The sequence below is a fragment of the Elgaria multicarinata genome, chromosome 20, assembly GCF_023053635.1.
Source record: "Elgaria multicarinata webbii isolate HBS135686 ecotype San Diego chromosome 20, rElgMul1.1.pri, whole genome shotgun sequence".
In the NCBI taxonomy this organism is placed as follows: Eukaryota; Metazoa; Chordata; class Lepidosauria; order Squamata; family Anguidae; genus Elgaria; species Elgaria multicarinata.
In genome coordinates this window covers 11,552,590-11,580,000 of record NC_086190.1, presented here as the reverse complement: position 1 = coordinate 11,580,000, position 27,411 = coordinate 11,552,590, and the positions used below count along the sequence as shown (strand labels likewise).

At 45.9% G+C, this 27,411-nt stretch overlaps 1 protein-coding gene across 1 annotated transcript in view; it reads left to right on the top strand.

Moving 5' to 3' along the window:
- The window catches only part of GABRD (gamma-aminobutyric acid type A receptor subunit delta), a 45,683-nt gene that overhangs the window by 12,613 nt on the left and 5,659 nt on the right, over window positions 1–27,411 (top strand). Inside the window, exons 2-6 of the mRNA XM_063145537.1 lie at window positions 10,645–10,757; window positions 12,773–12,840; window positions 18,215–18,435; window positions 22,399–22,481; window positions 25,512–25,649. Coding sequence (XP_063001607.1) covers window positions 10,649–10,757; window positions 12,773–12,840; window positions 18,215–18,435; window positions 22,399–22,481; window positions 25,512–25,649 — 619 coding nt within the window. The 5' untranslated portion in view covers window positions 10,645–10,648. The remainder of the gene's footprint in view (window positions 1–10,644; window positions 10,758–12,772; window positions 12,841–18,214; window positions 18,436–22,398; window positions 22,482–25,511; window positions 25,650–27,411) is intronic.

The following is a 27,411-nucleotide window of genomic DNA, read 5'->3' as shown; positions in this document are numbered from 1 at the left end:
GGCTAGGAATGAGGCAGGCAGTGGACGGAGCAAACCCAGCAACGCTCAGAGGGAGGGAGAACAACGAAAGGATTTAACAATGTGCCCTGCAGTAACATTACAGCTAAACGTAAGTAACGCTAGTGTATCCCGTGATACAGAGAACCGATACAGAGAACCACGTTAGAAAGGGACACTAGCAATGTTATAAGACTAGTGTAGATCCGGCCCTGATGTCCAGTCAGAATCTGGCTTCCTGTAACTTGAGCCTGTGATTCCGTGTCCTGCACTCTGGGAGGATCGAGAAGAGATCCTGGCCCTCCTCTGTGTGGCAACCTTTTAAGTATTTGAAGAGTGCTCTCATGTCTTCCCTCAATCTCCTCTTCCCCAGGCTAAACCTGCCCAGTTCTTTCAGTCTCTCTTCATAGGGCTTTGTTTCCAGACCCCTGATCATCCTCGTTGCCCTCCGTTCCAGCTGTGGTGCCTGACTCGATCTATAGTTTGTAGATGTTGGATGGTGGCTGTTATTTAAATACAACCATCGTACATGAGTGGGTGTTACAGGCAATTGGGAGTTGACTAGCAAAGGAGACAGAACTAGGAATTTTGCAGCTGCCTGGCTGGAAGGAGGAGATTTTTTTTCCTTTAAGGAGAACTTGGTGCTGCCTTACTGTCCTGCTAAATTTTGATGCATCTAAATGAACCAACGTTACAAGAAGTCAACAGGGGCTGCCCACACACCCCACTAACCCACACTCCTTGGAAAACAGAGGGTCTGATTCCTGCCCCATGTCCTATCGTTGGTGAAGGTGACATCCTAGTACAGACAGGCGATAACCCTGTGTGCACCAGTTGCTGGGGAACATGGGTGGGAAGGTGCTGTTGCACCATGTCCTGCTTGTTCATCCCTGGCCGATGGCTGGTTGGCCACTGTGTGAACGGAGTGCTGGACTAGATGGACCCTTGGTCTGATTCAGCAGGGTTCTTCTGATGTTCCCACGATCTCAACAGAGGCCTCATAATCGCGGCATTCACTTCCTTGGGAGCTCTGCTAAACCCCCTCTCTTGCAGAGTTTTATTTGATTTTGAAAATAATAATTCCACAAGGCCTTTTTTAGCCTGATTGGTTCCAAGGTTGGCTCTTGTCTATTTTATTGCTGTGGTTTACTCTTCATATTTTGTGACGTAGGATCTTGGCGCTGTGATTTTTAGCCTAACGCCCACTGCCTTTGGGATGGTTTTTTATTATTATTATTCTGAAAGGCATAGGTATCACCATCTGACTGTGTTAGCAGCACTGTATGTAGGCGTCGGTACTGGGGTAGGTGTCCAAAGCATTTGAGCATGGGTTTCTCTGACAACGACGCAAAGTTAATAACAGTTTGTTAATTTGAGGAACAATGGAAACAAATTCACAGTAAGCTCAAGTCTGGGATGAATGAGACGAGGACACGCCATCTCCCAAACCCATCTCCACTCAATGCTAGGGTGACCATATGAAAAGGAGGACAGGGCTCCTGTATCTTTCACAGTTGCACAGAAAAGGGAATTTCAGCAGGTGTCATTTGTATATATGGGGAACCTGGTGAAATTCCCTCTTCATCACAGCAGTTAAAGCTGCAGGAGCTATACTAGAGTGACCAGATCTAAAAGAGGGCAGGGCACCTGCAGCTTTAACTAGTGTGATGAAGAGGAAATTTCCCCAGATTCCCCACATATACAAATGATACTGGCTGAACTTTCTTTTTAAATACAAAGATACAGGAGCCCTGTCCTCCGTTTAATAAGTTACCCTACTCAATACATCCCTCTGCCTTCCATGTTTCCTACGGTGACCATATGAAAAGGAGGACAGGGCTCCTGTATCTTTGACACTTGGATAAAAAGGGAATTTCAGAAGGTGCTGTTTGTATGTGTGCAGCACCTAGTGAAATTCCCTCTTCATCACAACAGTTAAAGCTAAAGGAGCTATACTAAAGTGACCAGATACAAAAGAGGGCAAGGCTGCTGCAGCTTTAACTGTTGTGATGAAGAGGGAAATTCACCAGGTGTTGCATGCGTACAAACGGCACCTGCTGAAATTCCCTTTTCTATACAACTGTTAAAGATACAGGAGCCCTGTCCTCCTTTTCATATGGTCACCGTAATTGTTTCCCCTTTTCTGCCAACTTTACAAATTCCTGTGACGATGTGAACTCTCACTCTATGCTTCCTTCTGTTCCCTTCTCATAGGCCTAAGCTACACCAAGCTGGACATTGCACTATGATGGTGGTATGAAAGTGGTATATAAAAGGCAAGAGCCACACCAATCATAGAATCATAGAATAGCAGAGTTGGAAGGGGCCTATAAGGCCATCGAGTCCAACCCCCTGCTCAATGCAGGAATCCACCCTAAAGCATCCCTGACAGATGGTTGTCCAGCTGTCTCTTGAAGGCCTCTAGGGTGGGAGAGCCCACAACCTCCCTAGGTAACTGATTCCATTGTCGTACTGCTCTAACAGTCAGGAAGTTTTTCCTGATGTCCAGCTGGAATCTGCCTTCCTGTAACTTGAGCCCGTTATTCCGTGTCCTGCACTCTGGGAGGATCAAGAAGAGATCCTGCCCCTCCTCTGCGTGATAACCTTTTAAGTATTTGAAGAGTGCTCTCATGTCTCCCCTCAATCTTCTCTTCTCCAGGCTAAACATGCCCAGTTCTTTCAGTCTCTCTTCATAGGGCTTTGTTTCCAGACCCCTGATCATCCCGGTTGCCCTCCTCTGAATATCTGAATCAGGATATAGCAGTATGGAAGCAGTATGTGTTATGCGTCTTATGGGTCCCAACAGTTGCCAGGGCACTTCAGTACCGCAATAAAGCCGTGGTGTGGCTCCTGCCTTTTACATACTGCTTTCATACCACTTTCACAGTGCAGTATCCTGCTTGGTGTAGATTAAGCCACAGTCTTACCAACACCCTTTGCTTTTAATTCAGCTCAGGACCAGCTATTTGAGAGGAGATGGGTGCAGTGTACCATAGGCAAGAAAGGTGTAAGTGTCTGTCTGTATAGAGGCGCGTGTGTGTGGCCGATATGACAACAAAAGGCATCGCAAGAAACACAGAGACCCGTGTGGGACAGTTAAGGGGGAGAACCGAAAATGAAAAGAGGCATCTTTTAGTTTTGCGTGACAAATGCTCTTATCCTTTGTCTGGTGGTAGAACGCCGAAGATCCAACCCTCTAACTGCCTCCAGCAAACTGCGGTCTTTCATTCTTTAATTTAAAATAGAAACATAATCCCTTACAGTTGTTGGTAGTGTAAGTATCTGTGATTTTTTTTAAAAATTAAAAAATTAAACCTCGTCGATTTGCAAATAATTGTCACGTAACCCTCTCAGCCTTTTGACCTAGGCAAAGAAGAGCTTCTTCTTTTTTTTAAAAAAAAAAAGCAAAACATAGCCAGATATAGATAGAGACAAAGAGTGGGCTGCCTGGTGACGCTTACAGCTAGGAGCGGAAAGGAAAAAAGGGCTTTTGATGTTCATAGGGTTGCCGTGAATTAAGCCTAATGCTTTTTCAATTACATTTCAAAATACAGAACATATTTACAGAGAGCTTCACTTAGAATCAGGGATGGCAGATGGAAAGGGGAGGTGTATTGCTCCGGATTATCCCAGAGGCCAACGCAAGGCAACATCCATTCAGTGTCCCCAACCTGCCTTAGGTGTCCTTTTTAGGGTGGGGTGGAATGGAAATAGCATCCGGGCCGACTTTCAGAAGCCGATCTGGCATGAAATGGTCCCAGGTAAGGGGGAAGAAAAAGGGCTTCAATCCCCACATTGGCATCCATTTTGGAGTGACCATAGAGCACTGGTAGACAATGGGCAGTATTCAACGGTGACGTTCCGCAAACTCAAATAGTGCTACTGGAGTCCGTTGAACCGTTCTCCTTCACAAGCGGCTGCATAACCCACCGGACAATGGTCGCAGTTCCACGATGATTGCTCAGTGCGTTGCACAACAGGTTAAACAAGAGTTATGCACAACTGCTAGCACAAGCATAACTTCAGTTAGATTCGTCTCTTGTGCACACTTAAAAGCCTAGCTTCTGCTAGCGCAACATCATTTACACTACTGGAACGACGCAGTTGGATACTGCCCCTTGTGCCCTTTTTGACTACAATTCCCAGAATTCCTGACCATTAGTCATGCTAGGTGCGGCTTCTGGGAATTATGGTCCAAAACATCTGGAGGGAACCAAGTTGCTGGTAGGCATCTTAGTCTGTTGCAGGAAAAGGAACAAATACCTGGTTTAGGCAATTGAATCTCAGTTTAATAAGTCAAGATATGCACAAGCCTTAGGTAGCCAGGCGTCCAACTTTACAGATGACAATTCTCTATCTGAAGTTGGCCATTGGTCATGCTAGCTGACAGCCTTCCTCAACCTGGGGCGCTCCAGATGTGTTGGGCTGCACCTCCATTATGGGAGTTGTAGTCCAACACATCTGGAGCGCCCCAGGTTGAGGAAGGCTGTCAGCTAGCTGGAGATGATGATGATGATAATAAATTTATTTCTTATTATTGTTTGGATCGAGGCGGGGAACAACAGTAAGTATAAAATACATAAAACTGAATTAAAAACATAGTATACACTATTAAAACATCCTAAAAACATCAATAATAACATCAATAATTTTTGTGAACCGCCCAGAGAGCTTCGGCTATTGGGCGGTATAAAAATGTAATAAATAAATAAATAAATAAATAAATAAAAAGAATAATGGCATGATGGGATTTGTAGTCCAACACATCTGGAGGGCTCTAGGTTGGGGAAAGGTGAGGCCATCTATTAGCTCTGCCAGCCAACAAGTTTAACACAGGGGTGAAGCTTTGAGAATTTTATCCACCTCCGATTAGAAAATGGAATGGAGAGTTTGTGCTCTTTGGTGCCTTGATAATGCAGCCTTTTTCTTTTCTTTCTTTTTAAACCTGGGAACAGGTAGATGGGAAAGCTTAGGAATATAAAATGTATGGGATTTACATTTTATAATCCACCCGGTGAGGACGTTAACCCTCTTTAGTTGATTCAGCAATTTTGCTCACTGCTGCGGGATGAAAGATGCCTTGTAAGGAGAGGTTATTCGTTTGTAAAAATAAAGAGCCTTACAGCAGAGTTTAATGTGAAGCGAGGGGAGAGGGGGGAACTGCAGCTTAATCTCTTGCCTGTACTTCAAGATAAACAGGGACCAAAGTGGACAGCAAAGCCCTGAAGTATTTGACAGTCTCTCCCTCCCAAACCCATCTTACATTTGATGCTAGAGCTCCTTTGCTAGGCCAGTTGGAGGTTAACTAGGGTGACCATATGAAAAGGAGGACAGGGCTCCTGTATCTTTAACAGTTGTATTGAAAAGGGAATTTCAGCAGGTGTCATTTGTATATATATAGAATCATAGAATAGCAGAGTTGGAAGGGGCCTACAAGGCCATCAAGTCCGATCCCCTGCTCAATGCAGGAATCCACCCTAAAGCATCCCTGACAGATGGTTGTCCAGCTGCCTCTTGAAGGCCTCTAGTGTGGGAGAGCCCAAAACCTCACCAGGCAACTAATTCCATTGTCATACTGCTCTAACAGTCAGGAAGTTTTTCCTGATGTCCAGCTGGAATCTGGCTTCCTGTCAGATATGGAGAACCTGGTGAAATTCTCTCTTCATCACAGCAGTTAAAGTGCAGGAGCTATACTAGAGTGTCCAGATTTCAAAGAGGGCAGGGCACCTGCAGCTTTAACTGGTGTGTTGAAGAGGAAATTTCACCAGGTTCTCCATATATACAAATGACACCTGCAGAAATTCCCTTTTCAATACAAATGTTAATGATACAGGTGCCCCCTGTCCTCCTTTTCATATGGTCACCCTAAGTGATGGCCATGGCTGAAAGCAGTGATGGGCAACCAGGGGTTGTGGCCAGGGTTGATGTCCCCCTCCCCCACGCACTCTCCCATTCTCCCTCTCCCATCTGAACGTGTTGGAAAAAGTGGAGGTTTAAACCGCCCCACCCTTCATGCTGAGATTGCTTTTTAAAGCTGCAGGAGCCCTGCCTAGCGTGACCAGGAACAAAAGAGGGCAGGGCTCTTGCAGCTTTAACTGTTGTGATCAAGAGGGAATTTCACCAGGTGCTGCATGCATACAAAGGGCACCTGCTGAAATTCCCTTTTCTATGCAACTGTTAAAGCTACAGGAGCCCGGTCCTCCTTTCCATAGGGTCACCCTACGCTAGCTGAATGACACAGTGGGATATTGCCCCAAGCAAGAAAAATCACCAGTTTGCGACGACTTTCCAGTGGCAAACTACTGAAGAAGCCTAAAACAGCCACCCCTTGCTGGTTTTCTACAGGGATTTGGCTGTTTCAAGCTTCCGCAGTGGTAGCAAGCCAATGTTTTTTGCCGTTGCGAATTTCGGCGGCTCGGTGGCCGCGGTGGTTTCACCAGGAGGCCGCGAGGGCTGCGTGTTGCTCCCCTCTGGTTTAAATGATCAGATTGTCTAATTGGAAGGTAGCTTTTCTAACTTCAAAAAGTCACCGCGTTTCTTTTTAGTTTTTCTTGAGCCTGTCTCTCAAAAGCCCCCACCCCTTCCGAAATGACGCAGAGGTTATCCACCTGCATGGCGTGACTCGCTGAGCCTTCGTACGTGGGGGAAACAAATGTCAGGGAGAAATACTGGGGTTTGGTGCTCATCTTCGTGTTCCTCCTTCCCCCCCCCCCCACGATGATGCCATTGCGGCTGACAGCTCCTCGCACAGTGGCTTTTATTAAAGCCTAATACCGTGATTGAGTAGTGATGAGTCACTCATCTTGGGATACATTTTCAATTTAGGAATGCAATAGGCAAAAAGGGGGGAGCTGCAGAGGTTGCCTGGTGTTTAGATTTGCTTTTCTTTTGAGAGTGATTTTTTTTAATAATAAAGATATTATTATTTCATATAGAGCAGCTGATGTACAGCAACTTTCCCCAACTTGGTGCTGTTATGCCCCACAAGCTAGGGTGACCAACTGTCAGGATTTTCCCGGATTTGTCCTGGTTTTTGTTCTTTCCATGGTGTCAGGGGGGATTTTCTAAAATTTTCAATAATGTCCTGGAATGACACACGTTCCCCTTTAAGGCTGCCATTAGCATGGCAGGAGGGAATGACATGCTTTCTTGAGGCACATCATTCCCCCACCCCGAGCTCCAATTGAGGTCTTAAAGGGGAAAGTGGGTCATTCCTGGACATTATAGAAAAGGCCCCCATTGGAGTGGATGGTGGTGGTGCAGAATGAAATCCTTTCCCCTCCTCCACTCCAATCGGGTTCTTTAAGGTGGCGGGGGAATAACGTACTTTCTGCAGGACTCAGAAAGCTGCTTCCCCACACACACACTAGGAGTCCTCTTTTTTGGTTTCCCAAATATGGTCACCCTACCACAAACAGAATCCTCCTCCTCAGAGGAGATGGAGACCCCAGAGACCCAGGGCATCCCAGATCAGGTACTGCAGGAGCCTTGCCCCTTGAGGGTAACGGTAGCAGGGGATTCTGCAACAGAGGCTGAGGTTCAACAACCCCCTGGCCCCCAGGAGTGTTGTCATATCAAGCCAGTAGGGCCCCTGTGAGAAGGAGCGCTTGCTTGCAAAGAAGGACTCCTCAGGGGTAAGCAGCTCCTCAGTAGTAGGGCTCTGAACAGGGAGGACTGATTACTGCAGCTGAGCTCTGGGTGGGGCTCAGCAGGCTTTGCCATGAAAAGCCTTCACTATAGACCTAGCCAGTGTCAGATCAACATTGTTATTCCATCTCCCGTACTGCATACCTTGCCCTGTGATTGATGCTCTGTGCTACTGACCATTGGACTCTTTATTGACTCTGCCTCTGGGCAGTGTAATGTATCTCACTGACTGTGTTTTGACCCCTGTCTCTTATTAGGACCACTCCTGTCTTAAGCTTGAACCCCCCAATGGATAGAATCCTGGATGCTTGAATGTTTCCTGTCTTCATTGTGTTGCTTCTGCACTCAGAGTCTGCTGCATTCAACGCAGGACATGTGCCATCCAGGTGTGTAGGACTGCAATGCCTATCATTCCCAGCCAGCATGTTGTGAATGATGGGAGTTGCAGTCCAGCACATCTGGAAGAAGGCACCAGGTTGGGGGGAAAGCCGATATATCAGGGGCTCTACAGAATAACATAAGCAACGATGGTGACTCATTGCCCCAAGGCGATTCCAGTTGAAATTTCAGCAATTGGTTCTAGTTGAAATTGGGGACTATGGGGGTGGGATGGGGGTAGGAGAGATGAGAGCCATGGGGGATGGATAGTAGATAATATTTGCCCATGCTAAGGCAATTTTGGTTAGTGTAGCTCCAGCTGAAGGGTAGGAGCCTTCTGAGCCTTCAGGAGCGTGTTCAGAGGAGGGCAGCCAGGATGATCAGGGGTCTGGAAACAAAGCCCTATGAAGAGAGACTGAAAGAATTGGGCATGTTTAGCCTGGAGAAGAGAAGATTGAGGGGAGACATGAGAGCACTCTTCAAATCCTTAAAAGGTTGTCACACAGAGGAGGGCCAGGATCTCTTCTCAATCCTCCCAGAGTGCAGGACACGGAATGACGGGCTCAAGTTAAAGGAAGCCAGATTCCGGCTGGACATCAGGAAAAACTTCCTGACTGTTAGAGCAGTACAACAATGGAACCAGTTACCTAGGGAGGTTGTGGGCTCTCCCACACTAGAGGCCTTCAGGAGGCAGCTGGACAACCATCTGTCGGGGATGCTTTAAGGTGGATTCCTGCATTGAGCAGGGGGTTGGACTAGATGGCCTTGCAGGCCCCTTCCAGCTCTGCTATTCTATGATTCTATGAGTTATAATAAATGCTAATTGCTGAAAAAAGGCTGGTTTCAGCGGTGGAGCATATGCTTTGCATGCAAAAGGTCCTGGGTTCAATTCCTGGCGCATCCCTGCAGGGCTTGGGAAAGACTCCTGTCTTATGTAAAGAGCTAATGAAATTTTGCTGTTGGGTAATGGGGGAGTCCCACGCCTCCTTCAACACTCCCCGTCTTTTACAGCTCTGCTAACTTCAGCCGACAATGTCTGTGTTACTCAGAAGTTACATCTACAGAGCACGGTCTCAAGCCATCTTCGAACGCCAGAACCCGATCCCCACAAAGGATAAACAACGTCTTAGTTTTTTCAGAATGCGTTCGGAGAGTGCTGACTTGGATGTGCCTGTTAGATCAACTTGGGAACAAAGGCTTAGAATCATAGAATAGTAGAGCTGGAAGGGGCCTCTAAGGCCATCGAGTCCAACCCCCTGCTCAATGCAGGAATCCACCCTAAAGCATCCCTGACAGATGATTGTCCAGCTGCCTCTTGAAGGCCTCTAGTGTGGGAGAGCCCACAACCTCCCTAGGTAACTGGTTCCATTGTCGTACAGCTCTAACAGTTAGGAAGCTTCTACCTCCTTTTGGGTCAATGTCACATGGGTAGATTCCAAGGTATTCCATCGAAAGATAGACTATGCATATGTGGCAACCCTGAAATAGAAGATTTAGCCCACTCTTTACTTGAATGCTATATTCAAAATGTAGAGAACATTATCTATGTTTTTAATACGCATGAGAGACTGGACAGCTAAGGATAAATTGTCCTTTCTCTTACGTGGTTCTAATTATTTTGTGACCAGAGAGTGTTGCTCTCTTCGCTCTTAAAGCAGCCAGCATAAGGAAAAAAGAATGAGAAAAAATGGATCAATTAATAAGTTTTTATCAAATGTAATATACGAGGGGTCTTATTAACTGTTAGTCATATATAATATATCATGTACGAACTGTATATTGTTTTAAAATTTTAAATCATAAATTTTAAGTAATGTCTGTTTGTTTTTAATGATTATGTGATTTTTTGAAATGGTCAGAAGACTTATTCAATAAAGGTATTCATTCATGTCACATGGAGGGGGGGGGGAATCTCTAGGAAAGTTACATAAGTTACATAATTCCCAAGGCTGGAGATATTTATGGTTTATTAGACTACATCCTTTCATCAATATTTAACCAGATTTTCTTTTCTTCCACCAGCAATATTTCTTTTCAAGTGCTCTTCTTATTTCAGCGCCAGGCAGGAGCTGCTGTAGCAAATTTGCAGGCTGCTACGTTCACATCTTTTGACGTCCAGTTCATGTCGGTCTGGAGTTAACTCGTTATTGGCTTTGAGGTCTGATAGCTAGGTCTTCCTCACTTCAATGTCTAATAGAGCTTGGGCTATTGGGTGGTATAGAAATGCAATAAATAATTTTTTTTTTTTTTTAGGGTGCAATTCTAGGCGTGTTTAGACAGGAAAAAAACTCCTACAACTCTCAACATTCCTCTAGCCAGACCAGACAATATTCTCCCCACATCTCTAAATTGAACTCAATGGTACTTACATCTGAGTAGACATGCATAGGATTGTATTGTAAGCTGACCAACTTCTCAAAATCTAGCCAATTTCCTTCCCGGTCACTAAATATCCCTTTTGCTAAATTCCAGTAAAACCCATCTGTTCACGGTCATTCCTAAATATCCAACGAAGCTCTAATCTTTCCAACAGAAAGTGATTATTTCAAGTTATTTTTAAATCATGAAATGTTTCTGCTCATTTTTCTTTCTCACGCCCCCCTTTTTCCTCTTTTTATGTAGAGCTATGAATGACATTGGAGATTATATAGGGTCAAACATAGAAATATCTTGGTTACCCAATTTGGACGACTTGATGCAAGGGTATGCTCGGAATTTCAGGCCGGGCATTGGAGGTAAGACTCCAGGGTGTTCAACAAGCTGGGATTAAACTAAGGGAATAATGAATTCTATGCATTTTACGGATTGACGTTTTATTGTGTTTTAGTGTCGTTATATTTTATCATTGCACACCGTGCTGGAACCCACTTTCATAGGTGGAGGGCAGCAGAACAGGGAATTATATCCAGTTGAAAGCAAAATGCTATTCAGGCCTCTTGCAAGTGTGGTCAAGAACGTAACACAGCCTCTGCTACTAATATAGACCCTGTTCAGGTGACATGCTAAACCATGATGGCTAAGACTTTTGAGCTAAACCATGATTAGGCATTTTGAGCTAAACCATGATTAGGCATTTTGAGCTAAACCATGATGGCTAAGCGTTTTGAGCTAAACCATGATGGCTAAGACTTTTGAGCTAAACCATGATTAGGCATTTTGAGCTAAACCATGATTAGGCATTTTGAGCTAAACCATGATGGCTAAGTGTTTTGAGCTAAACCATGATTAGGCATTTTGAGCTAAACCATGATTAGGCATTTTGAGCTAAACCATGATGGCTAAGCGTTTTGAGCTAAACCATGATGACTAAGTGTTTTGAGTGAAACCATGATGGCTTTGAGTGTCATGTGAACCTGTGTGAACCATTCCTAACCATGGTGGTTACATAATCATAGTTTAACCACACTCACTAACTACTTGCTGAAAAAGGGTTAGCGGCCTAACCATGGCTTAGCGTGTTGTCTGAAGAGGGTCACAGCCTCTACTAGGTAGACCACTATCGGTAAGCCACCTTTCTTCATTGTGGGGATTAAAATACCAACCTAACTGCAGGGCTGTCAAACATGATGTTCAAGAGCCTAATAATTTTCCCAATTTGAACTATGGTAACTTTATGGCAGGAATGGGTCAGCACTTTGACTCGGAGTGCCACTTTCCCTCTTGGGTAACTTTCTGGGAGCCACATGGCCGATGTCATGGGTAGGGATGGTCAGTCACTTGCCAAAAGCTTGCATCTCAGTGGGGGCCCAGTGACAACACCCCCTCGGCTTGTTCCTCCTCTCCACCATTGCAATTTCCTTGTTCACCTGGCCAAGCAACAGTTGGGTTGAGAAGGAGGGACGAGAGATGCCATGTCCTACTTGCACCCTGGCTCTCTGCCTGTCCAGCAACCAAGGGGTAGCAATTACGAGAAACAAGATGAGGAGCTGGTGACAATGGCCTTCTCTCTGAACGTATGTCAGAGGGCAGTCCTCTGTTTGAAGCCATCTTCTATTTGAAGCGCTGTCCACTCCAAGCCCAGTGTTGTTGTTTTTAAAAGAACCAAAACAAGAGAGATCAGGAGTCTTGACTTGCTCCTTCTCTGGGTAGCAGACACAGCTCACTGTCTTCCCAACTATAGTGAGATGTATTATGTTTCTATTTACAGTATAGTCGTTACTTCTAAATTTGCATAAGAACATAAAAAGAGCCCTGCTGGATCAGACCCAGGGTCCATCTAGTCCAGAGTTCTGTTCACATAGTGGCCCACCAGCTGTTGACCAGGGACCCACAAGCAGGACATGGTGCAACAGCACCCTCCCGCCCATGTTCCCCAGCGACTGTTGCACACAGGCTTACTGCCTCGAATACTGGAGGTAGCACATAGCTATGAGGACTAGTAGCACTTGATAGCTTGCTTCTTCGTGAGTTTATCTAACCCTGTTTTAAAGCCATCCAAACTGGTGGCCATCAGTACAGGTAAAAGTATAAATCAGAAAACGGATGCAGGGCCCTAAGACCAGACCCAGATTGGGAACATGTTCTGGATCAGGGACCTGTAGGTGCTTTTCCTCCAAAATAAAAGTGGCCAGGTTAAGCATACTTATTTATATACCCAGCCTGTCCCTGAAATCGTTTGAGGAGTCTTTGTCCTCAATTATCTTGAACTGGGCAAATGCTAACATTTCAGCAGAAACGTGGAACTATGCAGGCACCGAAGAAGCCGAGTGTGCCTCCATTTGAACATCTCTCCTTGTCTTTATCTGATCAGGTCCTCCTGTCAACGTTGCTCTAGCCATTGAAGTAGCCAGCATTGACCACATCTCAGAAGTCAATATGGTAAGTTGACACTAGAATCCTAATCGGCTGCCGTGTTTGGAAGATAAACTTTGAAAGGACTGCATTTACATTTGTGTTTTTAACTGAGATTCCTTTTGTGATGTCAACCATCCTGTTATGATGTTACTGTCTTGTTACAGCAGGAAAACACAGACACACACACACACACACACACACACACACACACACACACACGTGTAATAAATGTGGCTTTACTAAAGGTCCAGCCCGCTCCCCAGATTTGCTAGACGTTCAAGAATCAGCTACCTAGGGAGGTTGTGGGCTCTCCCACACTAGAGGCCTTCAAGAGGCAGCTGGACAACCATTTGTCAGGGATGCTTTAGGGTGGATTCCTGCATTGAGCAGGGGGTTGGACTCGATGGCCTTGTAGGCCCCTTCCAACTCTGCTATTCTATGATTCTATGATTCTATGAGTAGGTTGTGTTCCTGGATGAATGCAATTTCTCTCTAGCTACTCGTAGACTTATGGTCTGACTGGAGTCCACCCAGAGAAGAGCCTTCAGTGTGGTGGCCCCCTTTCTATGAAACCCCCTGCCACTGGCAAGCACCAACACTGTGTTGTTCCTGACGTCTCCTGAAAACAGGAAGCCTTCTTTGACTGACCAGACGTCGTTTTATTGTTACTCTGTTTTTAAAAATAACACTTTTTAATATGGTGCTTTATTTGTTATATCTTTCGATCATTTTATCTCTTATTGTTCACTGCTGTGGAATAGGGATTTTAACGCATTCATTTTTGTCTCGGACGTCGTTTGCGCAAATAGAGATTACCGCAAATTACAGCGCAGTTTTCAGCTGTAAATTGCGCACATTTGCATGCTTTGCGCAAAGCCTGGCTGTAGTTTGCGCGAATCATGCACGTTTGTGCAGTTTACGGCTGAAATTTACGCAATTTGTTTTTTAAAGCAAAAAATAGTAATTTATGGAAATTCCACCGGCGGGCCCAAATTGTTATGCACGGACTTGGACCAGCTGGTGGAAGACAGAACAGCTGCCCATCTGGATTCCTCTGTCATCCCTACTCCAGAATGTGTTTACATGTGGAACAGTATATAAATGCTGGACATAAATAAATGTGCATGTAGGCAAATGCATGCACATGAAACCTAAAGGTACACCATGCACCACACAAACTGACATTTCATACATTTTTCAGCCGTTGAAGTGTATTTTGACTTCATTATTACGTCCCCCTCCACTCCCAATCTATGTTTAATGCAAAACAGCAAACACATTCTTGACGCTTAACATCAGCTGAGGACAGACTGTTGCAGAATTACTGAATGAAAACAAGAATCTTCTGGCATGCATAAACATGAAAGCAGGGAGGCTTATGAAGCGATCTTGTTGTGAGAAGTGGGTCTTTACAAGTGTTCTCTCTCTTATTTTTTTAAGTCTGTGGAAAGGCACAGAGCTAGCCAGGCTGATATTTTCCCAGACTGTGGGAAGAGGCAAAGTACTGGTTCACATCCCACATTGCTAGTGCAATGAGCCATGGTTTGCTGCAGCAGGCAGGCTTGATGTGGTTGAGCGCTTCTCCCTACGGCAACAGGTTTCACTTTGTTACACCACAGTTTCCCGTGACATCTGCACTGGGAAACTGTTGTTTAAGCGCTCTCTGCAAACCAGCATTAAACCGTGGTTTGCAAACCTGGTTTCGCAGCAAGTGCTTACACCACAATTTCATCGTTTTGGATATTACAGAAAGCTGTGGTATATTGAGGCTCGACATAGATTCATAGCATAGTAGAGTTGGAAGGGGCCTCTAAGGCCATCGAGTCCAACCCCCTGCTCAATGCAGGAATCCACCCTAAAGCATCCCTGACAGAGGGTTGTCCAGCTGCCTCTAGTGTGGGAGAGCCCACAACCTCCCTAGGTAACTGGTTCCATTGTCGTACTGCTCTAGCATTCAGGAAGTTTTTCCTGATGTCCAGCCGGAATCTGGCTTCCTTGTCACTTGAGCCCATGATTCCGTGTCCTGCACTCTGGGATGATCGAGAAGAGATCCTGGCCCTCCTCTGTGTGACAACCTTTTAAGTATTTCTTCTGAAACCTGTCTTATGAGATAAGGACCGCTCCACTTTGTCTCTCATTCCCCATCCAATAAACCATGGCTTGCTGGAGCAGAAAGCTGATGACTGCAGCAGGTCATGGGTATCAGAAAACACTTGGCTGCACCCTGCATTTTAAACTACACCAACTACACTCTGAGCGTTGGCACCCAGCCTCCTAGTTCAGCTGTGAGAGCCCCTCCTGGCCCATAATTGTAGTAAACTCGCACACCGATGGGTGATGATGGTAATATCACGTTTATTAAGAACATACCAAGAGTTTATATACCATTCTGTACTCCTTCAATTTCCCCCTCCTCCTTGGGTGAGTCATCATTAATTGTCACTGTTTGAGTAAGGTAATTAACTTTTCTCATTACCGGTGTTTGCTAAACTAGCTCTCTTACCCTGTTTGTTCCCCGGATTAAGCTGGAAGTCAACAGGATGCACTGCTCTTTGACAATAGACAATAGGGAGATAAAGGAGTTACACATCCACCCTTTATCTCCAGACAGTTTGCTGTCTGCAAAGACTCCAGGCGTTGTGACATCCCCACACATAATTTTTTCCCAGTGCAGCACCCCACTTGGCATCCAGCTGCTATTTTAGTTTCCCATAATGCCCCTGACATCGCATTGCACTGGGGCATTGTGGGGACATTTAAATGGCGGCTACATCCAGCCATCTCGTCCTCCTTGGAGTGCTGATGTTTGCTGCCACTGCCAGGGCCCCCCGCCTGGTGCACCTCAAATCTGGAACCAGGCTTGTTTGCTGTAATCCAGTTCTCCACGTCCGGGTGGCTGGATTTGCACATTATGCCAATTGTTTGTTAATTATGCAAATCAGCCACGCGGATGGTTGCGTTTCCTCTCGGTGGCTTTGTGTCTGCTCTTGGCAGCTGCCTCAAATAGTTGGGGAAGGATCAGAGGAAACGTCTCTCTCCAGACCATTTGCTGACGTTTTCTTCTCCGACATCAGCAAGTGCGCGTCCCCTTGGCTGGTAGAATTTCTGCTTGCTTCAAAGAAAGCGGAAGAATTCTCACAGCCGAAAACTGTTTAAGTTGCCGTCCTGTGTACGACTAACTGCCTGGGAGTCCATCCCAGTGATTTCAGTGGGGTGTTTTTGGCTTCTAGACTTATTTGCAGGACACAGAATAACAGGCTCAAGTTAAAGGAAGCCAGATTCCAGCTGGACATCAGGAAAAACTTCCTGACCGTTAGAGCAGTACGACAATGGAATCAGTTACCTAGGGAGGTTGTGGGCTCTCCCACCCTAGAGGCCTTCAAGAGGCAGCTGGACAACCATCTGTCAGGGATGCTTTAGGGTGGATTCCTGCATTGACCAGGCGGTTGGACTTGATGGCCTTGTAGGCCCCTTCCAACTCTGCTATTCTATGATTCTATGATTCTATGAAGTGTAGATATAGGTTCCGATCTCAGCTCTGCAATGAATTGACTAGGTGGCCTTCACAAGCTACTAATCTCAGCCTATCACTCCCTCTAATAATTAAAATTTCATACATTTATATTCCCTGTATTCTATAAAGAACTCAAGGTGGCTCAGGGTTATTCCCCACCTGCCCACCTTTATCCTCACAACATCCCTGTGAGGTAGGTTATTATTATTATTATTTATTGCATTTTTATACCGCCCAGTGGCCGAAGCTCCCTGGGCAGTTCACAAAAACTAAAACAATTCAAAGTATAAAACAAACAGTATAAAAACATGATATAAAATACATATTAAAACGGATTAAAACGTACCATACATGATTAAAACATCTTTAAAGCATCCTGAAAACATTCGAAAATTTCACTGGATAGGCCTGCCGGTATAGATCAGCCTTTATTGCTTTTTTTAAATTCTAAAAGACTGTCAAGTTGACGAATCTCCTCCGGCAGGCCATTCCACAGTCTGAGAGCAGCAGAAGAGAAGGTCCTCTGGGTAACAGTTGTTAATCTAGTTTTTGCTAGCTGAAGTAGATTTTTCCCAGAAGACCTGAGTGTGCGAGGTGGATTGTACGGGAGAAGGCGATTCCATAGGTAGCCTGGACCCAAACCATGTAGGGGTTTAAAGTTGATAACCAACACTTTATACTTTGCCCAAAAACTCATTAGCAGCCAGTGAAGAAATTTTAAAACTGGTGTAACGTGGTCACCCTAAGGTGTACCAGTGACCAGCCTGGCTGCCATATTTTGAACTAGTTGAAGTTTCCGGACTAGGCACAAAGGTGGCCCTATGTAGAGCGCATTGCAGAAGTCCAGCCTTGAAGTTACCAGCGCGTGCACGACCGTCTTTAGGTCTTCCGACTCTAGGAAGGGGCGCAGCTGGCATATCAGCTAAAGCTGATAGTAGGCACGCCTGGCCGTCGCATCTCTCTGGGCTGTCATTTGGAGCGACGGATCCAGAAGCACCCCCAAGCTGTGAACACAGTCTTTCAGGGGGAGTGTAACCCCATCCAGAACTGGTTGACACACCTCCAAACCCAGGTTGTGGCCTTTGACAGCGAGCGCCTCCGTCTTGTCTGGATTCCGCTTCAGTTCGTTTTTCCTCATCCAGCCCATTACCGCCTCCAAGCATTCATTCAGAGGAGACACACTATCCTTAGCTGACGCCGTTGTCGAAGGCATAGAGAAATATATTTGGGTGTCATCAGCATACCGATAGCGCCCCGCCCCATGCCTCCGGATGATCTCTCCCAGCGGTTTCATGTAAATATTAAATAGCACTGGGGAAAGGATGGCACCTTAGGTTAGGCTTAGTAATTGGCCTAAGGTCACCCAGTCAGCTTCATGGCTGAGTAGGGATTTGAACCTGGATCTCCCCACTCCTACTCCATCACCCTAACCACTACACCACCCTGTCTCAAAATAAATATTCCGGTATTAATAAAGATAGATGCCAGCGTATTGTCTTGTTCGATGAGCAAATATTGGGCACTATCCAACTATGTCATTCCGAAATTTTGAATGGAGAGCGGTATATAAACGTTGTAAATAAATACAAACAAATTCCGCTAGCTTCGATGGTTGCACACACACTTCCGCAAGCGCAACGCATAACCTCTTACACAACAGGAAAAAATTGGCGGCTTTGCTAGTGCAATTTAAGTTTGCAGAACGACACCGTTGGATACTGCCCCCTGAATCTAAGTTATGAAATGGGCTATAATGGCATGATTTTAAAATGTGAACAAATGGGGACTCTTCTCACATGGGCTGCGGTTTTGTTCGGAACCCCCACCCCAAACTCTGTTTTGGAATTTGTTGTTTAAATCTGCCCTGGTGATTCTTGTCCCTAGGAATATACAATGACAGTCTTCCTACACCAAAGCTGGCGGGATGACCGGCTATCCTATAACCACACTAATGAAACTCTGGGCTTGGACAGTCGCTTTGTGGACAAGCTCTGGCTACCAGACACCTTCATAGTCAATGCCAAATCTGCCTGGTTTCACGACGTCACTGTGGAGAATAAGCTCATTCGGCTGCAACCCGATGGGGTCATTTTGTACAGCATCAGGTAAAATGCTAACGTCGGGGGTAAGGGTGAAATTTGGCACAGTCTGAGCAGGAGAGAAAAACCTTGCAGGGGATTCCCCTGAGTGGTGTACACAGATCATCGATTGGGAGCTGCCAGGTGATTTGCAGTCGATCGGTGAAGTGCATGTGACTCCGGAAGAAGTGGTGAGGAGTCTGGTCAGGTGTTGAACTTACACAAGCGTTCTACATGATGTTTATTATGGAGTGTTTAGTATAAGAGGCAGTTTTCCTGTTTCTTGGAGCAGGCCAGATCCTGCAGGCTTCTTATATATAGAGAGAGAGATGGTGTCACAATCGAGGGTGTGGGTGGCAGGGTCCTTAGGCAGGAACACGGGGACCGGGACGGACGGAGATGGAACTGGCTTGGGTGGTTGGAATACTGGTGGAGCAAGCTGGGGGTGAGGCATGGGTCTCAGGTGGCAGAGTCCAACAGAGGACCGGAGGCAGGAGGCATATCCAGGAAACAGGCACAAGGTCAGACACAGGTTCAGAATCCAAGCAGGGGCCAGAGGCAGAAGAGAAGTCCAGTCAACAATCAGGCAAGGTCTGGGCAGGGATCAAGGCAAGAGGCAGAGTCTAGGAGGAACAGAGTCCAAACAAGGGCCAGAGGCAAAAGTCGATGGTCAAAGGCAAAGCAAGGTTCAGGCACGTACCAGGTAGCGAAGGGGCCAGAGGCGTAGTCGGAACAGGCAAAAGGTCCAGCGAGGTAAGGCAAGATCTGCAGTAGCAAATGGTCAGGAACTGGCTGCAGCTAGCATGAGAGACCATGTTGCTGTGGCAAAGGCTGAAGGTGAAATGCAGCTCTTATATAGGCCTTTCCTGGCAGCTCCCAGCTGTTCCGTATGATCCCACCCTGGAGTGCCTGCTGGTCTGGGCCTGAACCTTGCAAGGCTTTACCAGCCAGGGCTCGCATCCTGCAAAGCCCTGCGGCTGGTTATATGGAAAGCTGCCGCCAGATGGTGCTGCAGGACAGGACAGATCCTGACAGATGGCTATCAAGGAAGCAGGCATCAATCCACATGCTAACAATCGCTAGCTATCTGCCGCTGATAAGGGTGCAATCCTCATGTCAACAGCTATGCAGCTGCCTAATTTCATCTGTTTGCTGTATTGTTCTATCTTGCTTGGGAGATGAAGAGGGCTCCTTCTCCCCGTCTCATGTTGGAATGTTGGGATCTCTTAGTCGTAGGGATATTTTTTTACCCTGCCTTCAATGCTTTGGTCACGTACTAGAATGTCAGAAAAGCGTATAAAAGATCGGGCTGAGGCCTAACCAATTTGGCTTCGCTCCACGGGGGAATGTGCACAACCAACCTGGAGGACTTTGGATTTTAGGAACGATCTCGAATATGCTGTTGATTAGGGCTCCAGCATATGTCAGCTGCAAGAGAAGTTGCTAACTTCTTTGACTAAAGAGCCTCCTTTGTATTTTTATTCCGCATCCATTTTTCTATCAATAAACTGTCATTCCTTTCACAAGTGGCCTAGTTTCATTTTAGTGATCCAAAAGGTCTTCTTTGACGTGACCCTGAATAGATCAGGCCTCCAGAATAACACAATTGGCAACTGTCTTTTAACGAGAGCGAGTAAAAATGAAAGGGGTGAAAAACGCAGAACTTTTGCTAACTTTTAATCATGGGCAGTATCCCACTGTGTCACTCCTCCAGCACAAATGACATTCAGCTAGTGGAAACTAGGTGCAGGGCTATGCGCAAGAGGAGAATCCAGCTAAAGTTATATTTGAGGAAGTGCCATTGTGCAAGCGTTTGCACATTCCGCTTGCACAACCGGTTGTGGAACTGACTGTGCAAATGTAATGGGCAACCATCTGCGCAACTGAAAGATTCACAGGATCTCTGTTAGCGGTATTTAAATTTGTGGAATGTCATTGTTGCATACTGCCCAATGTATGCCAATTACCTGTTTGGGAAAGTTGTGTATGAACAGTTTATTGGACAACTGTTGAATTGTATGGATATTTTTCATGATTTAAGGCTTTTGTTCATGATTTAAGGTACTGTGGAAAGGGCTTCATTGAAGGAATTCTAAACTTTAAAAAATGCAGGAAAGCTAACATTAATCTCTGCCAGGTCTGGCCTTGTGGTAATTGCTTCTCTCTAGGCCTCGGTGTTCCTCATCTGTAAAATAGAAGTATTCATTCATTGCCTTTGACGAGGTCTTTGGACAGCTCTCGCTCAGCAGTTTTACAGTGGCATTAGAATCCTGTAGTAACTCTCACGTAGATTTCTAGTTGTATTGGTGCATTTGTACTACGACTGGTGGCTCCAAGCCTCCATTTTGCACCAGTCTCCAGTTTTTGGATCTCAGGGTTCTAATGAAGCCCCCCCCCAACAGAGTAGATCCCACAAGCCTGAAATCTGATCACCTGTGTTCCAGGAGACTGTGGCTGGGAGGGGACGAGCCACTTAGCGGGTGACTGAAGTCTGACTGATTTTGATCAGGTGCCAACCTTGGCACCAGAGGGGTCAGACAGACAGACAGACAGACAGACAGACAGACAGACAGACAGGCAGACCAAAGACTACCACACAAATCAGAGAAGATGGTTAGAAAAAGGAGGTCAAGAAACCTCAGTGGGGAAGGCAATGATATAAAGACTGGCAAAGAAGAGCTACAGAGGAGGCAGAAGTGTGCCAGTCTGCAAGAGGTCCAGAAAAGAAGAAGGATCATAGAATCATAGAATAGTAGAGTTGGAAGGGGCCTATAAGGCCATCGAGTCCAACCCCCTGCTCAATGCAGGAATCCTCCTTAATGCATCCCTGACAGATGGCTGTCCAGCTGCCTCTTGAATGCATCTAGTGTGGGAGAGCCCACGACCTCCCTAAGTCATTGGTTCTGTTGTTGTACTGCTCTTACACTCAGGAGGTTTTTCCTGGTGTCCAGCCGGAATCTGACTTCCTGTAACTTGAGCCCATTAGTCCGTGTCCTGCACTCTAGGATGACAGGAAATAGAAAGGCAAGTTTTTGTCAAGATCTGGATGCTTAAACATTAATGAGGCAGGGAGGAGGTCTTTCAGGACCCTGGACAGAGTCCAGGAGGCAGACAAGTTGTTCGTACAAGAGCTTCTTCTCAAGCTGGGGTCTTCTATGCTCTTCAAGTCTGGCTGTCCTTCTCAGGTCCTCACACTTGCTGATGCCTGCTGAGCCTTATAAAGACAGCATTGAGCCTACCATTGCCTCTCCACATATTCATGCTACACAGATGTCAATATCAAAGCTACCCATCACCCCACTCAGCATCTTCCAAATATGGAGATATTCACTTTAGACACACACAGAGAGTGAGAACGAGAGCGAGAGAGAGAGCAGGATAATTACAGAGATTTTAGAAGCTTCTATTGGGCATGTCTCCACTCTGATATTAGTCTATGGGTTTGGAAGCAGCCAATCTCTGCTCTGGAAGATCGAATGCTCCACGGATGTTTGTGGTTACCAGATAATTCCGGGGCAGAGCACACAACCCATACTGCCCAGCATAACAGTTGAGGGGTTGTAGGCACTGAGGCCTCTTAGACAAGAGAGAAGCAGTCAGACATGGTGATGGCAACAACCATGGCCTCTTGTTCTATCAAAACTAAAATAAAAACCAGAGGACTCTTTAACCGCAACCCAGAACAGAGCGTTAGAATTGGATAGTTCTTTAAAGTGCCAGTCCTGATGGCTCTGTGCTCTGTCCAGTATCAGAGGCAGTATGGCTATGTGCACCAGATGCTGGGGAACATGGGTGGGAGGGTGCTGCTGCATCCATGTTTTGCTTGTGCGTCCTTGGTCAACAGCTGGTTGGCCACTGAGTGAACAGAATGTTGGAATGGATGGACCCTTGGTCTGATCCATCAGGGCTCTTCTGACGTTCTCTATGAAATCGCGACACTTGGTTCTACAGTATGTAAAGGTTGTTTTTCGCTGTCTTCGCTTTGGGTAGGATCACCTCAACGGTGGCGTGCGACATGGACCTTACCAAGTATCCGATGGACGAACAGGAGTGCATGCTGGATTTGGAGAGCTGTGAGTTGAACCCCAAGATGTCCACTAAGAGGGTTGTTTACAAATGAGAGGTTTGGGGTGAGGAGGGAGAATCACCTTCACATATATGGTGCCTGTGTTTTTGAGCGCAAGCCTGTTTGGGAAGCAAGCAGGAGAAAAATACTAGGAATCCCAGGGTATCAAATATTTGACAAATGGCCACATGGACATATTTTTTAGGCTTACTGCTAAATTTTGCAACACAGAGTCAAATAAAATCACCCCAGTAATCTCTTTACAATTTGCGTTCCTGATGGGTTTGTTCAGTCTCCCCAAAACAGTTGATCAGTCCTCTGGAATCTTCAAACTTTCTGTACTAAATTTTAAGTCTCTTGGAGTCTTTCAAGACCCTGAGTTGCTCCTCCCTTTTCATCTGACGCTGGGGTCTCTTATGTCCACCCCACTCTTCCTCTTCATTCGGAGCCTGCATTCCTACGGGTTCAGGCGACAGCCTGACCAGGCTGTCATCCAACTGATCAGTCTACAGCTCGGTCTCACTTTCTCCGGCACTGATATTCTCAGTGGCGGAGGAATCAGCTTCCATGTTTTCTTGGAGCGCGTCTGCTCACCTGCTGGGCCCAATCCTTACAATGGGAGACCTAGGGATGTTTGAGCTCGCTGAACTTCTCCGGACGTGGCTTTGAAGCTGAGTTCGTCTCACTTCTGTTTTCATTTGCAACCTGCTTTTCTGCGTGTATTTTTCAAAAGTGCATACTTCCCACCCCATTGACGAAAGCGTAACAGTACGTACTTTTGGGGAAAATGCACATTTCAGTGTGCACTTTTTATAAAAAAAACAACACGTATTTTTCAAACACGATCTCACGTTCTGGAGGATGCAAACCTCTTTCGAGGAAAAGCACTCACGTTCGAATTCAGGATTGCAAACGGGGCACGTTGGGATGATTTGCAAAGCGAAACCCGATCCGAATCCCTTCCCGTTGCTCTTTCCTGTTTTGCAACAGCCTGTGCCTTTGTCGCGTGTGCCTTCTCATTCCGACAGCAACCCCGTATGTCACTGTGGTCCAAGTGGCTGCAGAAGCAGCTGTCTTTGCACAATGATTGAAAAGCACTGAAGCACATTGTACAGTTGTGGGAGGTTTGCCTCCTCCGCCACCCCGCTCTCGTTTCATTTTTAGCACTGACTATTTTCTAGGCAATTAAGTACAATGCATTTATATCCTGGCAAATATAGCAATCTGCCGTTTTTACTTATGTAATCAGCAAATGCCAAAGCAGCCCACAATGAGGAGGCAATTTCTTCTGCCAGTAAATTGTGCAGAGGGCTAGCTTTTTAATTGAATTTTGCAGATTTGGGATTCCAGAGCAATAAACAGAAGGAGGAGTGTAGCCTCTTTCAGCAAATACATGGACTTAGGGTTAGGTAGGGTGACCATATTTGGGAAACCAAAAAAGAGGACTCCTAGTGTGTGTGTGGGGAAGAAGCTTTCTGAGTCCTGCAGAAAGTACGTTATTCCCCCGCCACCTTAAAGAACCCGATTGGAGTGGAGGAGGGGAAAGGATTTCATTCTGCACCACCACCATCCACTCCAATTGGGGCCTTTTCTATAATGTCCACGAATGACCCACTTTCCCCTTTAAGACCTCAATTGGAGCTCGGGGTGGGGGAATGATGTGCCTCAAGAAAGCATGTCACTCCCTCCTGCCATGCTAATGGCAGCCTTAAAGGGGAAGGTGTGTCATTCCAGGACATTATTGAAAATTATAGAAAATCCCCCCTGACACCATGGAAAGAACAAAAACCAGGACAAATCTGGGGAAATCCTGACAGTTGGTCACCCTAGGTTAGGTTCTGTTTGGTTTTTAAAGCAAGAGAGTTAGCTGTCCTGCTTTGAAAAAATTCAAGGGAGGGGAAGGGCTGCACCACATGTATCAAGTCTGGCCAGTTTGCGCATTTCCCATTTTTTCAAATAGAAAGTTGCGTAAATTGCAACTGCAGAAGAAGTGGAAGTAGAGGCCATAGCGCAGTGGTAAAGCCCTTGCTTTGTATGCAGAAGGTCCTAGGTTCAATCCCTGTCGTCTCCAGGTAGAGTGGAAAAACTCCTGCCTGAAGCCCTGGAGTGCTGTTGCTGCCAGTCAGTGTGAACAATACTAGGTGGACCAAGGGTCTGGCTCTGTATGAGCCTGTTCAGACAACACACTAAACCATGGTTAAGTCACTAACCCTTTTGCAGCAAGTGGTTAGTGAGTTTGTTTAAAATGTGGTTATGTAGCCACTATGGTTAGGTACGGTTCACACGACACCCTAAGCCCACATCAAGAGGCAGCTGAACAACCATCTGTCAGGGATGCTTTAGGGTGGATTCCTGCATTGAGCAGGGGGTTGGACTCGATGGCCTTGTAAGCCCTTTCCAACTCTGCTATTCTATGATTCTATGATTCTATGACTTGAACAGTTGTCACACAGAGGAGGGCCAGGATCTCTTCCCAATCCTCCCAGAGCGCAGGACACAGAATCATGGGCTCAAGTGACAGGAAGCCAGGTTCCGGCTGGACATCAGGAAAAACTTCCTGACTGTTAGAGCAGTATGACAATGGAATCAGTTGCCTGGTGAGGTTGTGGGCTCTCCCACACTAGAGGCCTTCAAGAGGCAGCTGGACAACCATCTGCCAGGGATGCTTTAGGGTGGATTCCTGCATTGAGCAGGGGGTTGGACTCGATGGCCTTGTAGGCCCCTTCCAACTCTGCTATTCTATGATTCTAAGCTATAATATTTAGCTACAAATGCTTAACCACCATGGCTTAGCGTGTCGTCCGAACAGGCTCTATAAGGCAAATTCCTATGCCAGGAAGAGGCGGAAGAAGTTGTTTCTGGGCGAATAAACCATGTTTTATCGAACTGGAATTGTTATAACTGAACTGGCCAGAGGATGTTAACTGTGGGCCCAGTACGGGAAACTACGGCCATGATTTCGGAGTGTTTCATCCTGAGCTTGTCAATCTTTTTATCTCTCCCCACATCCCTGTATTTATTCAGTTTCTTTTAACAGATGGCTACTCCTCAGAGGATATCGTCTACCACTGGTCCGAAAACCAGGATCAGATCCATGGCTTGGATAAACTCCAGCTTGCTCAGTTCACGATCACCAATTATCGATTCGCGACCGAAGTGATGAACTTCAAATCTGGTAAACAAAGCCGCCGGTCCACTTGAAGTCCTGCAGAGAGAGGGGAAGAGGGAAACAATTCTTGACTCTTGGGAGCTAAGCTAGAGTTTGTTTTTAATTTTATTTTTAAAAAATAAAAATGTAAAGCTCTCCCTCCATTCTCCAGTGGATTCGCAAAGTGCAGGATCTCATTGCTGAGAATATTGTGTGCCAAATTAACGTTGGCATGAGCAGGGTGAAAGCAGGGGCCTTTCTGTTTACCTGGGATCCATCTCACTGTGTATGCCTTCAAGGGTTCTGCCGTAAAGGCAGCCTAAAGATCATTTAAAACCATAATAATAAAAAGTAGAAAGCATTTAAGTTGTTTTTTTTTAAAAAAAAAATGGCCTAGAAAATATGTAACTGTATTAAAGCTTCATAAATTCAGATCCTAACATAGTGCCATGGTTGACTTTCACTATCAAAAGTATTCACCATAATAAATAAACTTTAGTACTTGAGGTTTGCGTAGCGTCCTTTTCAAAGTACTTCACAGGCATGATTTCGTTGAACAGCTGACGTCAGGAGAGGGCAAGACAACATCCCCCCCCGATTGTTGCCCCCCCCCAATTCTTTTGAATTCGGTGGGGCTCACTTCCGCATAGAGTTTCACTAATGATGTAAGATCAATCTAAGTAATTTCCCTTCAAACCTAGTTTAGACTAGAATCAGGGAGACTCAGGTTCAAATCCTGATTTTGAATTCACCATGACGTTCTCTGGGTAACCTAGGACCAATCACTCTCTCTCAGCCTAACCTACCTCACAGGGTTGTTGTGAGGGTAAAATTGATCCAGGTCAGCCACCTTAGAAGACAAATGGAATATTTATACTATTTTTATGTTTCTGATGTTTTTTTAAATATTGTACACTTTTTAACGTTTACTATTTTTAACTGTTGTAAACCGCCCAGAGAGCTTCGGCTGTGGGGCGGTATATAAATGTAATAAATGAATAAATATCTGTGTAAGCCAAAAAAACAAAATAAATTACCACTAGTAGCGCACCCTCTCCCCTACGAGGGAAGGTTACATCAGCTGGGATTGTTTAGCTTGGAGAAGAGGAGGCTGAGGGGAGACCTGATAGCGGTGTATAAAATTATGCCTGGTGTGGAGAATGTGGAGAGGGAAACATTTTTCTCCCTCTCTCAAAATACTAGAACCCGGGGTCACCCCAAGAAGCTGATTGGTGGGAGATTCAGGACAAATCAAAGGAAGGAGTTCTTCACCCAGCGCTTAGTTAAATTATGGAACTCACTACCACAAGATGTAGTGATGGCCACCAATCTGGATGGCTTTAAAGTGTGGGTTGGATAAATTCCTGGAGGCGAAGGCTATCAATGGCTACTAGCCCTGATGGTTGTGTGCTATCTCCAGTATTCGAGGCAATAAGCCTGGGTGCACCAGTTGCTGGGGAACATGGGTGGGAGGGTGCTATTGCACCATGTCCTGCCTTGTTCATCCCTGGCCGACGGCTGGTTGGCCACTGTGGGAACAGAGTGCTGGACTAGATGGACCCTTGGTCTGATCTCCAGTATTCGAGGCAGTAAGCCTGTGTGCCCCAGTTGCTGGGGAACATGGGTGGGAGGGTGCTGTTGCACCATGTCCTGCCTTGTTCATCCCTGGCCAACGGCTGGTTGGCCACTGCGTGAACAGAGTGCTGGACTCGATGGACCTTTGGCCTGTCCAGCAGGTCACTTCTTACGTTCTTATCCAGTTCATAATTTTTCATAGATTTTTTTTTAA